Source organism: Gekko japonicus, unplaced genomic scaffold, assembly GCF_001447785.1.
Source record: "Gekko japonicus isolate JY-2015 unplaced genomic scaffold, Gekko_japonicus_V1.1 scaffold10, whole genome shotgun sequence".
In the NCBI taxonomy this organism is placed as follows: Eukaryota; Metazoa; Chordata; class Lepidosauria; order Squamata; family Gekkonidae; genus Gekko; species Gekko japonicus.
In genome coordinates, this window is record NW_015167526.1 from 177554 (window position 1) to 191782 (window position 14229).

The window sequence follows — 14229 nt, forward strand, 5'->3', positions numbered from 1 at the left end:
GGCTCCAAGCCCGTCTTTACCCAAATCTACCTAATAACTGCTGGAAGTGTAGGCAAAAGGGAGGGTCGTTTTACCACATCTGGTGGACTTGTGAAAAAACTAAAAGATACTGGCATGAGATATATGATATTCTTACACAAATAATAGGTAAACAAATACCATTGATACCAGAAATATTCTTATTACATATTCTGCCTGACAACCGCCAAAAATTAGACAAGTACCAGACTGTACATGTACTAACTGTTGCAAGAATTACTTTTGCAAAAATGTGGAAACAGGAAAAGGTACCTTCAAAGGAAGACTTTATAAATTACTTTATGGAAGTTATTGAATTAGATAACTTTGAAATTACGAGGAAAAGAAGAATCTATTTTCTTTAAAACTTGGTCAAATATGGCTGGAGAATTACATAACATGAATGGTCCCTGTATTTTTACATAGGTAGTTCTCTCACCGAAATGAGTTCTTTTATTGACTCTTGTTAAACTTATGGGAGAGGTAGAGTTCCGCGGTGTTTGGGGAACGGTAAATGTGGTGGTATGTGGATGTTGTTGTTTTTTGTTTGTTTTTAATGTCTTTTTCCTTTTGGTATTGATGTTGGAAACAAAATAAATAATAATGAATTTTAAAAAAGGACGGATGGCTCCAGAGCAAACTCATTGATGCAGCAGCCAAATCGCTGGCTCACAACTTGAATGCCATCAGCTCACAAAGTAGAATTTTTGCTCACAAAACTCCACAGCTGAGAGGGAGCCTTGCTTAGGAGTCCTCGCCGCTTGCCTCCCCCCCTCCCCAGTAGCGCAGCCTTCCACAAGTGGGCTCCAGAGGGTTTGGTGTCAGAGGCAGAAGATGAATCGGGGCCTAGTATCCTGCCCCCCCCCCCGGCTTTTTTCCTGCCTCCCCCCCCGTTCCCCCATCCGAGTCAGAACCCTTTCTGTTCTGGTGAAACTGAGGGGCAGAGAGAGAAACTGGGATGCAATGCGGCAGGCACCTGGTTTGTATCTCACCTGTGCCCCCAAATCCAGAAGTGTCTCTCTCTCTCCGCCTCAGTGCCCCTCTCCCCTTCAAATGGGGGTAACCCCAGCCTACCTTACAGGGCTGTGGTAAGGAATACTAAAAGATAATGTTTGTGAAGCACTTTTGATGCTGAAAGCCCTGTAGCAATGTGTCATTCCCCCTACCCCCAAATGTCTGGCTGTGACCAATGCTCCCTCTAAGCTGTGGAGTCTTGTGAGAAAAAAAATTCTACTGGGTGAGCGACTGGCATTAAGGTTGTGAGCGAGCGATTGGGCTCCTGCATAAATTAGCTTGCTCTGGAGCCCTCCTTCCTGAGCTGAGACCAAAAATGTGTGAGCCGGAGGCTAAAAACCTGTGAGCTAGCTCACACTGACTCAGCTTAGAGGGAACACTGGTTGTGCCCTGCCTGGAGCAATTTTGCCTCAGCCCTGGAATATGTGTGTGGGAGGGGTTTGAAAGGTTACCTCTGAGCATGTGCGGAATCACTTGCCCATAGCATCGAAAGGCTACCTGGTCCAGCTCCAGGACTGGCTTAGTCCCCAGCCGTGAGACATGAGGTGCCCCCTCCACAACGCCCATCTGCCTCACCCTCCATTCCTTTTCTTTCCCGCCAGGTCAGCCACGATCCAGTGGCGATCCTCTTGCGCCGACGGCCATGGCGGATTCCGAGGAGACCCCTCTCCCCGGTCCCGGCGAGGCCGGCGAGGCCCCGAACGACGAAGCTTCCCCCCAGAACGACGGGTTCCCGCTCTCCTCGCTGGCCAACCTCTTTGAGAGCGAGGACGGCCCCTCCTCCGCAGAGGCCGCCCGGAGCCCGCCCGGGTCGGGGGACAGCAAGCAGAACCTGCGGATGAAGTTCCACGGGGCCTTCCGCAAAGGGGTCCCGAACCCGATGGACCTGCTGGAGTCCACCATCTACGAGTCGTCCGTGGTGCCGGGGCCGAAGAAAGCCCCCATGGACTCGCTCTTTGACTACGGCACCTACCGCCACCACCCGACGGACAACAAATGGAGGCGCAAAAAGGTCCTGGAGTGAGTATGGAGCTCGGCGTTCCAGGACGGGGGGGGGGGTCACATGAGCTGCCGTGGCGAGCAGAGGGCCTGGTCACACGTACAGCTTTGGGGTCCTTTGTAACCGGAGCGAAATGCACTGGAGAACTGGTCACCTGAAGAAGAAGAAGAAGAAGAAGAAGAAGAAGAAGAAGAAGAAGAAGAAGATTTCCCTGTAGATGATTTTTTTAAAAAAAACGCACACGCAAGGCAGACATCTCTGTAATATCAGAAGGGTCTCATTGGGGTCCAAGGCGCATGCGTTCCAGAGGCCATGCTTGGCTTCTGGCTCCTCAGCCTTCCCATTTTCCAAACACAAGGAATGGACTCAACAGTGACTCAACCGAGCCAGTTTGGTGTCGTGGTGAAGTGCGCGGACTCTAATCTGGGAGAGCCGGGTTTGATTCCCCACGACTCCACTTGCAGTCGCTGGGTGACCTTGGGCAAGCCGTAGTTCTGTCAGAGCTGTTCTTGAAAAGAGCAGTTCTCAAAAGAGCTCTCTCAGCCCCACCTCCCTCACAGGGTGTCTGTTGTGGGGAAGGGAAAGGAAAGGAGTTTGTAAGCCGCTCTGAGAGTGAAGGGCGGGGGTATAAATCTAATCCCTCCTCCTCCACCTCCTTCTTCTGTGGTTCACATTACAAAATAAATTGCTTAAAAGGGTCAGCATTTTCAGGGTAGGATCCCCCATGAGTGTGGCCACCTGAGAGCGCTTTTACAAGATGTTACAGCGGGTGAATATCTAAGGGAGACACCACCTTGGGATTTCTTTGCTTTATACCTGGCTTTCCCCCTTCTTCCTTCCTTCCATTTCATCTTCACAACAGCCCTGTGAGGGAGGAGAGGCTGAGCGTGTGTAGCTCCTAGGGCGGAGTGGGGTTTCTGAACCTGGGTCTGTGACACTCTGGTTGGCGTTTTCTTCTCTCGGAAGTATCTGTATGAATCGGCCTGGTTTGGGAAGCCTCCCGATTCATACAGGGAACGCATTACGGCATGATCGTAACAGGAATGGGGAGAGTCGGGCTTGCTGCATTTGGGGAGACGGTTCGTTCATCTCTCACCATGGCCTTTTGGCAAAGGTGTCTGAGAGCCACTCAAGGTCCCGAGCCCCGTCTGATGTGAGGACGGGATGTTCTTGAGTGTATGAAGAGTGCTTTTCCCCTGACAACTCTGAATACCCACCTATCGGGGCTGGGCCACATCAGTTCCTCAGGTGGTGTGCCAGACTTCAAGGCAGCCTGCCCCAGGGCACCTCTGTCTGCGCTGGCAAGCCTTTGCCCACCTAACTAATGACGTGGCTGTTTGGGTGTGGCCCCGAGGTGCAACCCTGTGCCCCCTTCAAAGACCTCTCTGTGCCGTTTCCCTCCTGAGGCTGGCTTGTCCTGTGGGGCGGGAGGGGACGAGGGAGGTGAGCTCACCAGGATGAATGGCCGGCTTCAGGAACGGGCCTCACCCCTCCGGTCTCTCGGGCACAGACAGGACAAATGAGGACTCTGTCTGGCCACAGGGAAGACCTGACCAATGTCCCGTCTAAGCTCTGGAATCTTGTGAGCAAAAATTCTACTTTCTGAGCTACCGGCATTGAAGTTGTGAGCCAGCAATTTGGCTGCTGCGTGAATTAGTTTGCTCTGGAGCCATCCCTTCCTGAGTGGAGACAAAGATGTGTGAGCTGGAGGCTAAAAACTGTGAGCTAGCTCCCACTAACTCAGCTTAGAGGGAACACTGGACCTGACTCGCTTTCCTTTTGAGTTGCTTCCTGGGAGAGGAAGCCAGTAGGAAAAAGGAATGCATCCCTCCAGGGCTCTCGAGAGCTTCATCCGGCCTTCTGGGGGAAGTAGGAGAAACCTCACTAAAGAACTGAGCCCCTCTAAGCTGAGTTCGTGTGAGCCAGCTCGCAGTCTTTTAGCCACCGGCTCACACATTTTTGTCTGAGCTCAGGAACGAGTTCTCCAGAGCAAGCAAATTTATGCAGTAGCCAAATGGCTCACTCACAACTTTGATGCCAGTACCTCACAGAGTCGAATTTTTGCTCACAAGACTCCACAGCTTAGAGGGAACATTGGCCAGGGATCTTTGGGATTCTCAGGGTAACACGCTGCGGTCCCCCAGCTGTGAGTAGACAGCAGGTTGGTGTCTTTCCCCCATGCCAGGGACTGGGTGCCTGAGTGTGGGTTTGCTAGGATGTGCCCAGTCTTGGTGCTGTTGTGGAGACATGCTGAATTCAGCCTGGCAAATCATAGAATGTTAGAGTTGGAAGGGACATAAGAACATAAGAACATAAGAGACGCCAATGTTGGATCAGGCCAAAGGCCCATCCAGTCCAACACTCTGTGTCACACAGTGGCCAGAAATACCAGTGCCATCAGGAGGTCCAGCGGTGGGGCCAGGACATTAGAAGCCCTCCCACTGTTGACCCCCCCCCCCCAAGCACCAAGAAGACAGAGCATCACTTGCCCCAGAGCCCCTAGCTATACCTTGTGGCTAATAGCCACTGATGGACCTCTGCTCCATATGCTTATCTAATTCCCTTTTGAAGCCGTCCATGCTTGTAGCACCCACCACTTCCTGTGGCAGTGAATTCCATGTGTTAATCACTCTTTGGGTGAAGAAGTACTTCCTTTTATCCGTTCTAACCCGACCGCTCTGCAGTTTCATGGAGTGCCCACGAGTTCTTGTATTGTGAGAAAGGGAGAAAAGTACCTCTTTCTTTACCTGCTCTTTCCCATGCATAATCTTATAAACCTCGATCATGTCACCCCTCAGTCGTCTTTTCTCCAAGCTAAAGAGCCCTAAGCGCTTTAACCTTTCCTCATAGGGAAAGTGTTCCAACCCTTTTATCATTCGAGTTGCCCTTTTCTGCACTTTTTCCAAAGCTATAATATCCTTTTTAAGGTGTGGTGCCCAGAACTGCACACAGTATTCCAAATGAGGTCTCACCATTGATTTATATAGGGGCATTATTATATTGGCTGATCTGTTTTCAATACCCTTCCTAATAATCCCCAGCATAGCATTGGCCTTCTTTATTGCAGTCACACACTGTCTCGACATTTTCAGTGAGTTATCCACTACAACTCCAAGATCTCTCTCTTGCTCAGTCTCTGCCAGTTCAGACCCCATCAATGTGTATTTATATTTAGGATTTTTGGCTCCAATGTGCATCACCTTGCATAGTCCAACCCCCTGCAGGTCATCTAGTCCAACCCCCTGCACTCTGCAGGAGCGTAGCCGAAAGATGGCCCTACATACCTACAACAGACCCAGAAGATGGTCGTCCAGCCTCCGCTTGAAAATGTCCAGCGAAGGAGCATCCACCACCTCCCGAGGCAGACTGTTCCACTGTTCATCCACTCTTAGAATCATAGAATGTTAGAGTTGGAAGGGATCTTGCAGGCCATCTAGTCCAATCCCCTGCACTCTGCAGGAGCACAGCTGAATGATTGTCCTACGACGACAGACCCGAAAGATGGTCATCCAGCCTCCGCTTGAAAACGTCCAGTGAAGGAGCCTCCACCACCTCCCGAGGCAGACTGTTCCAGTGCTCAACCACTCTGACAGTCAGGAAGTTTCTCCTGATATTTAGCCGGTATCGAACTCCCTTGCAATTCCCACCCATTAGATCTAGTCTTGCAATCCGGAGCAAAAGAGAATAGATCTGCTCCCTCTTCTACATGACAGCCCTTCAGATATTTGAAGACTGCAATCGTGTCCCCTCTAAGACTTCTCTTTCCCAGGCTAAACAGACCCAACTCTTTCAGCCTTCCCTTGCAAGACTTGGATTCCGACCCTCTCACCATCCTGGTCGCCCTCTTCTGGACACGCTCGAGCTTGTCAACATCCTTCCTAAAATGTGGTGCCCAATCTTGGGTTGGCCCTTGGGGGTTAGGGTTGCCAGCTGGGTTTCACGGTTAGAATCCCAACCTGGGATTTGGGAGACCCAGTTTCATATCCCCATTCATCCAAGAAGCTTGCTGGGCAGCCTGAGGCTAGTCACAACCTTCTGCCCCAGCTCCCTCGCAGGGTTGTTGTGAAAATAAGGCGGGAAAATGACATGCGTCACCCTGAGTGCCTTGACAGAGTGTCAGCACAAGAAAGTGATTGTTTGGTTTAAGGTTTTTGTTCACCAGAGTCTCTTCCTCTCCCCCAGGAAGAAACCCCCCAGCACAAAGGGTCCTGCCCCCCACCCGCCCCCCATCCTCAAGGTGTTCAACCGGCCCATCCTTTTCGACATCGTCTCCCGAGGCTCTACGGCAGACCTGGACGGCCTCCTCCCCTTCTTGCTGACCCACAAGAAGCGCCTGACGGATGAGGAGTTTCGGGGTGGGTGAAAGTGTGGGGCTGGCTGGGGGCCGCAGACTTGCACACGGGTTTGAGTGCTCTGGACCTGCCCCTGCTGAGGGGTTTGCGTGGAGAGTCCATTGTGCAAAAGATGCTGGCTTCATGGGGCATAATCTCTTCCATCTTTGGGAGCGAGAATTTTGATGAACTTTCTGGGGAAATGTAAGCAGGTTGGGGGAAGGGCTGGCAATAAAAAAGTTTGGGGTGAACAGCAAGATTATGATGGAGGGAGGGGTAGCCCCTGGACGTGGCAGGGTCTCTCTCACTCAGTGCTCTTTTCAGAGACTGGAGACGGGCACTGCTTTTAAGAGATTTCAGTGAGGGCTTGCCACATGTGACCTGTACTCTTAACTACTTTCTCTCCTGGTTAAGCAGGTTTGGAGGTTTTGTTCTAAAACCCGCAACACCTGTTTGACCAAGGCTGTTTTGCCGGCAAAGTACACCATGAGAAGCCCTCTGTTTAAACAGTTTGGCATGTCAAGGCAAGATGGTGTAAATCTGGGCAAGGGAGGCGGGGAAGGTACCAAATGTTACCATCGACAAATGGGACAGTCCTATCAAATAGGTCAGAAATGTAAGGGGAAATTCCAGTAATATGTTAATGCCCAACAAAATTCCTCATTCGAATCACTTTTGGCTCTCTTAAAACTGCTATTTTTCTTCAGCCTGTTACTGTACCAGGCGTTCCCTTCAGGGTCTTCTCTGTGGTCAATGAGGACTAAGAAGCTGCATTTAAAAGCAAATCCAATGCTGAGATTGGGTGATGCGCTAACTGTGCACTCATTATCACACGTGTGTGTTTGGGTGAAAGAAACGCAGCCACCGTTGGAGCAGCTGGTAGTGTACAGCAAGGGAGCAAAAAAGCAGCACTTTGTGCATGCTCAGTGCAAACACAAACCATGCCTTGCCGGAGGGCTGTCTTGAGGCTGGCCCCTGTGCGAGACAGGAGGCTGGACTAGGTGGACCCTCACTGGTCTGACCCAGGAGGGCTCTTCTCGTGGCCTTATATGAGGTCGTGGCTCCACCAACCGCCCCTCTTTGCGTGTCTCCCCCGCCCAGAACCTTCCACGGGGAAAACCTGCCTCCCCAAGGCCCTGCTGCACCTGAACAACGGCAAGAACGACACCATCCCGATGCTGCTGGACGTTGCCGAGAAGACGGGCGGCATGCGGGAGTTCATCAATTCCCCCTTCCGGGACGTCTATTACCGAGGTAGGAAGGAAATCCGTCTTGGCCAGGCCCGGGGATGCTCATGCCGGGATTCTGCACGGCAAGTTCATCGGCTGATTTTGCGGCTCTTAGCTCAGGCGAGGGAAGGCTGAAGACCCCCCCATGCGGGAGTCGGCCTAAGCCCCAAGCCTGGCCGTCTCCCCAGGCTCTTCCAGACCAGTTTTCAGATTTAGGGGCTAGGAACCCGGTGGGCTTGGTGGGTTTTTTTTTAATGAAAGCAGAGATCTCCATTGTGTTGAATTCCCAAGTTCTAGATAAGTACATGGTACAAGTATAAGTACATAAGTAGAGGGCCACAGTGGCTCAGAGGTTAAGATGCTGAAGCTGCAGACTGGAAGGTCGGTAGCTCGGCAGTTCAAGACCCCAGTGCCGCGTGACAGAGCGAGCTCCCGTCTCTGGTTCCAGCTCCTGCCAGCCTAGCAGTTTGAAAGCAAGAAATTGCAAGTAGATAAATAGGGACCAGTTTGGTGTAGTGATTGAGTGTGCGGACTCTGATCTGGGAGAACCGGGTTTGACTCCCCACTCCTCCACTTGCACCTGCTGATGTGACCTTGGGTCAGTCACAAGCTCTGGCACAGCTGTCCTTGGAAAAGAGCAGTTTCTGTCAGAGTTCTCTCAGCCCCACCCACCTCACAGGGTGTCTGTTGTGGGGAGGGGAAGGGAAAGGAGTTTGTAGGCCGCTCTGAGACACCAAGTGAAGGGCGGGGTATAAATCCAATCTCCTCCTCCTCCTCCTCTTCGTGGGAAGGTAACAGTGTTTCGTGCGCCTCGGTGTTTAAGTCGCAACCACAGAAATATCTTCGGACAGCGCTGGCTCTTCGGCTTGGAAATGGAGACGAGCACCGCCCCCTTAGAGTCAGATTTGACTGGCTTCCAAGCAAGGGAAACATTTACCTTTACCTGTATAAGTACAGCGAGATTCAAGTCTGATAGCCCCTTGGAGACCAAGAAGATTTTCAGGGTATAAGCTTCTGAGAGTGAAAGCTCCCTTCGTCAGACACAAGCAGGAACAGAGACCCCTGAGCAATGCTCCCTCTAAGCTGTGGAGTCTTGTGAGCAAAGCTTTTACTTTGTGAGCTACCGGCATTAAAGTTGTGAGCAGGTGATTTGGCTGCTGCATAAATTAGTTTGCTCTGGAGCCCTCCTACGTGAGCTAAGACAAAGATGTGTGAGCCGGAGGCTAAAAAACTCTGAGCTGGCTCACACTAACTCAGCTTAGAGGGAACACTGCGGCCCTGAGTCCTTCTATCCCTGTGTGACGGTGGGAGGGGGTGTTGCAAAGAATGCTGGGCAGGGATGCAGAGGGACTCTGCTGCACACTGGAGTCAGCTTGATTCGACTGGGGGGGGGGAAATGCCTTTTTCCTCTTTTTTGGCATCAAGTCACAGCCAATTTATGGTGACCCTGTGGGGTTTTTACGGCAAGAGGCATTCGGAGGGGGTTGGCCCTTGCCTGGCTCTGCCTAGCGGCCTTGGACTTCCGTGGTGGTCTCCCATCCAAGAACTAACCAGGGCCGACCCAGCTTAGCTTCCAAGATGTGATGTGATGAGATCGGGTTCACCTGGGCCATCCAGGTCAGGGCTGAGAAATGTTAGGGGCCGAAAGTGAGCCTCTGTAGTGAGATAAGAATCCTGCATCTCTGTTCAGCCCTGGGGGGCGGTCCATTAGTCTGGCTTTGTGAATGAACCCAGATCCAGCCATCTCGTGGTATAATCTCCCCTTGAAGCCCCTCTGTTTGAGGACTGCCACCGTCAGGTCAGCGATGGAACGTCCTGGAAGATCAAAACGTTCTCCCACTGGTTTTGGAGTGTTGCGGTTTTTAATGCCTGGTTTATGTCCAGAATGGTGGACAGACCGACAAGGCTCTGAAACAATCTTCATGTACAGAGATTCAGATAGGCAGCCACGTTGGTCGGAGATTCAGATAGGCAGCCACGTTGGTCGGAAGCAACCGAGCCAAGCGGGAGTCCAGCTTGGCACCTTTAAGACCCACAAAGTTTCATTCTGGGTATGAGCTTTTGTCCACACGCATGTATCTGAAGAAGTGCGCATGCACACAGAAGTTTATGCCCAGGATTAAACTTTGCTGGTCTTAAAGGCGCCACTGGACTCAGATTCTGCTCTGCCTGCATGCGCATGCGCAGAATCACAAGGAGATGGGGTTGGGGCTGGCAGACCCTGTCGGAAGGGGGGGGAGAAGCAGTGGGGGGGGGTGCGCAGCCTTGCTGAGAAATTGGGCTGTGGGAACAGCAGTGCGGTGTGTGTCCCCCTGCAGGGCAGACCGCCCTGCACATTGCCATCGAGCGGCGGTGCAAGCACTACGTGGAGCTGCTGGTGGAGAAAGGAGCTGACGTCCATGCGCAGGCCAGGGGCCGTTTCTTCCAGCCCAAGGACGAGGGGGGCTACTTCTACTTTGGTGAGTGAGAGAGACAGACACACTACCCCCCCCCCCCCGCCCCTGGGGGGGTGCAGCCTCTGCCCCCCGGGAACTGGTGAGGCCTGGTGGCTGAGCTGTGAACCACACACTCCTTGGTTAGAATGTGTCTTTTGCCCCTCTCTACCTGGCACTGCCCGCCTGCAGCACGGGTCTGCCTTGAAGGGCTGCGGCAGGGTTGGTGGTGACAATGCTCCCTCTAAGGTGCGGGGTCTTGTGAGCAAAGATTCTACTTTGTGAGCTACCAGCATTAAAGTTGTGAGCGAGCCATTTGGCTACTGCATAAATTAGTTTGCTCTGGAGCCCTCCTTCCTGAGCTGAGACAAAAGTGTGTGAGCCGGAGGCTAAAAAACTGTGAGCTAGCTCACACTAACGCAGCTTAGAGGGGACACTGGTGGTGCTCATGCACGGGAAACTCTTTGGACACTGACGCTTAAATAAGATGCCTGACTCTGCGTGACTGTGTCAGTGCGTTTCTGGCCAAAGAGACATCCTTCAGCATTGGCTATTTGACTGCGGTTTGCTTAACGATGCAAGAGAGAGTTGGATAAAACCCCTTATCCAGGACTCTGGGTGTGAAGAGGATATTTTCCGGTTTCTTTTAGCAGGGAAGGGTTTTAATATTACATTGGCAGTTGCCAAGTTCTTTTCTCAGTCAATTAAGATTAAAAATCATTATTATTTTTACATTATATAGACACCTGTATTAAATAAATTTCCTTCTTTTTTTGGTCTTTGTGTGACACTGTTCAGAGCCAAATTGGCTGTGAGAGCAGTATCATTAAGAACATAAGAGCATAAGAGAAGCCAATGCTGGATCAGGCCAATGGCCCATCCAGTCCAAAATACCAGGGGCCCTCAGGAGGTCCAGCAGTGGGGCCAGGACACCAGAAGCCCTCCCACTGTTGCCCTCCCCCCCCAGCACCAAGAATACAGAACACCACTTGCCCCAGACTGAGAGTTCCTATCTACACCTTGTGGCTAATAGCCACTGATGGACCTCTGCTCCATAGAAGAACGTCAGAGAAGCCAATGCTGGATCAGGCCAATGGCCCATCCAATCCAACACTCTGTCACACAGTGGCCAAAAATACCAGGGGCCATCAGGAGGTCCAGCAGTGGGGCCAGGACACTAGAAGCCCTCCCATCGTTGCCCTCCCCCCCAAGAATACAGAGCATCCCTTGCCCCAGACCGAGAGTTCCTGTCTATACCTTGTGGCTGATAGCCACCGATGGACCTCTGCTCCATATGCTTATGTGATTCCCTCTTGAAGCTGGCCATGCTTGTAAATGAAAGAAAGTGGCCTGTGGCCATGCAGGGACATGGATACTGTGTGGGTAGTGGGGAAGCAACAGAGGGAGGGGAAGCTGGGCGAGAGGCAAGGGCTGGTATCATGGGCAATGTTCCCTCTAAGCTGTGGGGTCTTGTGAGCAAAAATTCTACTTTGTGAGCTACTGGCAATTACAGTTGTGAGCGAGTGATTTGGCTACTGCATAAATTAGTTAGCTCTGGAGCCCTCCTTCCTGAGCGGAGACAAAAATGTGTGAGCCGGAGGCTAAAAAACTGTGAGCTGGCTCACACTAACTCAGCTTAGAGGGAACACTGATCATGGGCATTGTCTTGTTGGGTGGTCAGGGGTTCAACCAAGGACTTGGTGTAGAAGGCAGGTCCTGTGGGAGAATCAGGAGGAAGAGAAGAGAACGGGGATGAAGAGTGCTCAGCATGTGGGCAGCAAGGGAGATGGGCAGAGATTTACTCTGCCTCTGCGCCGACAGACTGATTGTCTCTCCCAGTGGTGGAAGAGCTCGAGCCACCTGCAACAGGTTGTCCTCCTGAGGGTGTCCCCTCCTCCAGTCCAGGGCCCAGGCCGCTCTGGCCTGCGGTGACTGGGAGATGCACCCGACGAGGGCGCCTTCCACCTGCAGGCTGCCTTTCACGCCTCTCTTGCCCTCTCCTGCCCAGGTGAGCTGCCCCTCTCCCTGGCGGCCTGCACCAACCAGCCGCACATCGTCCAGTACCTGACGGAGAACGCGCACAAGCAGGCCGACCTGCGGCGCCAGGACTCGCGGGGCAACACGGTGCTCCACGCGCTGGTGGCCATCGCGGACAACACCCGCGAGAACACCAAGTTCGTCACCAAGATGTACGACATGCTGCTGACCAAGTGTGCCAAGCTCTTCCCCGACACCAACCTGGAGGCCCTGCTCAACAACGACGGCCTCTCGCCTCTCATGATGGCTGCCAAGACCGGCAAGATCGGGGTGAGCCTGGCAGGCTGGGGCAGAGGGAGGGGGGCCGGGGGCCTCACGGGGGTCCCTTGGGGCCAAGCTTTGAAAATAAGAAGAAAAGAAAATAAGGGGCGGGGCCCTGGCTCTGTGGTTGGCCATCTGCTCGGCATGCAGAAGGTCCCAGGTTCAGTCCCCGGCGGCATCTCCAGTTAAAAGGACCAGGCAGGAAGTGATGGGAAAGACCTCTGCCTGAGACCCTGGAGAGCTGTCCAGAGGGGTCCAACATACCTATGGGACTGCCTTTCCCCGTATATACCCCAGAGAGCACTACGGTCTGGGTCTCAAAATCGATTGACCCTCCCTGGCCTGAGGGAGGCCAGGCTAGCTGCTACTAGGGCCGGGGCCTTTTCGGTGGCGACCCCCACCTGGTGGAACAAGCTCCCGGAGGAGATCAGGGCCCTGCGGGACCTTTCGCAGTTCTGCAGGGCCTGCAAGACGGAGCTCTTCCGCCAGGCATTTAATTAGGGGCCGCCGCTGCCATAGTGCACAGCCCGCAAAGTCATCATTGAGCAGCTGACATAAGAGTTGACGGGCAGAGTAACATCTAGGCACTTTTATGCTGGAAGCTGGAAACCCATCTGAAAGCATTTCCTCTTGATTGAATTTTAACTGCCGCCAGCACTTTGTAATGTATTATTTTAATTGTTATGTTTTAATCTGTATTATGTATGTTTTTATCATGTATTTATGTTACTGGAAGCCGCCCTGAGCCTGCTTGCAGGGAGGGCGGGGTATAAATCAGACAATAAATAAATAAATAAATAAATAAATAAGCAGCCGCTCACACCCACAGCTTAGAGGGAACACTGCTGACCTCAGTGGACCAGTGCTCTGATTTGGTATAAGGCAGTTTCACTTGTACACATGTAAGGTTGTCCCCTTGTACCCTTTGGATGTCAAACACCCTCTGGAGAGCTGTAAAGAGGGGCTGTGGCTCAGTGGTAGAGCCTCTGCTTGGCATGCAAAAGGTCCCAGGTTCAATCCCCGGCATCTCCAGTCGAAAAGGACCAGGCGGGAGGTGATGTGAAAGACCTCAGCCTGAGACCCTGGAGAACTGTAAAGAGGGGCCATGGCTCAGTGGAAGAGCATTTGCTTGGCATGCAGAAGGTCCCAGGTTCAGTCCCCGGCATCTCCAGTCAAAAAGGACCAGGCGGGAGGTGATGTGAAAGACCTCCGCCTGAGACCCTGGAGCGCTGCTGCCAGTCTCAGTAGACCATACTGACCTTGATGGACCGAGGGTCTGATAAGGCAGCTTTTGAGCGCCACAAAACAAAAAAATAAATAGGGGGGGGGAGAGAAGTTTCATGGCGTGATGGAGGATCAGTACCACTAGAGGAGGCGGAATCAGAACCCTTCCCCTGGGGGGGGGGGGAAGTCCATCCAGCAATTAACTGGATCTCTCCTTAGCATTCATTGGAACACTTGCATCCCTCCCTTGCAAAGTGAGGAGCGGATGGGAAACACACACGGCACAGCGGTGCTTACACAACAGTCCTTTCAAACAGGGGATGGCAGGAGATGGGAGAGGCTGGGTGATGTGGAAAGGCTTGCGCCCCCTGGTGGCAGCTGGCAGGATCCCACTCCTCTGGCCAGCAGCTCTCCGGAGTCTCCGGCAGAGAGATCCCCCCCCCCCGAGCCTTTTTCAGTTGCAGATGCTGACTGTTGCATCCAGGCCCCTTGCAAACACATCTAGTTTTTAAACAGAAAACCACCAGAGCCTTTTCCAGCTACAAATGCTAAGATTAAAGTGTGTCGTCGTTGTTTTATTAACATAAGAACATAAGAGACGCCAGTGCTGGATCAGGCCAAAGGCCCATCCAGTCCAACACTCTGTGTCACACAGTGGCCAGAAATACCAGGTGCCATCAGGA

General features: G+C 52.5%; 1 protein-coding gene across 1 annotated transcript in view; it reads left to right on the forward strand.

The window, feature by feature from the left end:
• Positions 1 to 1675: 1675 nt before the first annotated feature.
• The window catches only part of TRPV4 (transient receptor potential cation channel, subfamily V, member 4), a 29100-nt gene continuing 16546 nt past the window's right edge, over positions 1676 to 14229 (forward strand). The window contains exons 1-5 of the mRNA XM_015413237.1: positions 1676 to 2052; positions 6215 to 6387; positions 7465 to 7617; positions 9911 to 10051; positions 12033 to 12331. Coding sequence (XP_015268723.1) covers positions 1676 to 2052; positions 6215 to 6387; positions 7465 to 7617; positions 9911 to 10051; positions 12033 to 12331 — 1143 coding nt within the window. The remainder of the gene's footprint in view (positions 2053 to 6214; positions 6388 to 7464; positions 7618 to 9910; positions 10052 to 12032; positions 12332 to 14229) is intronic.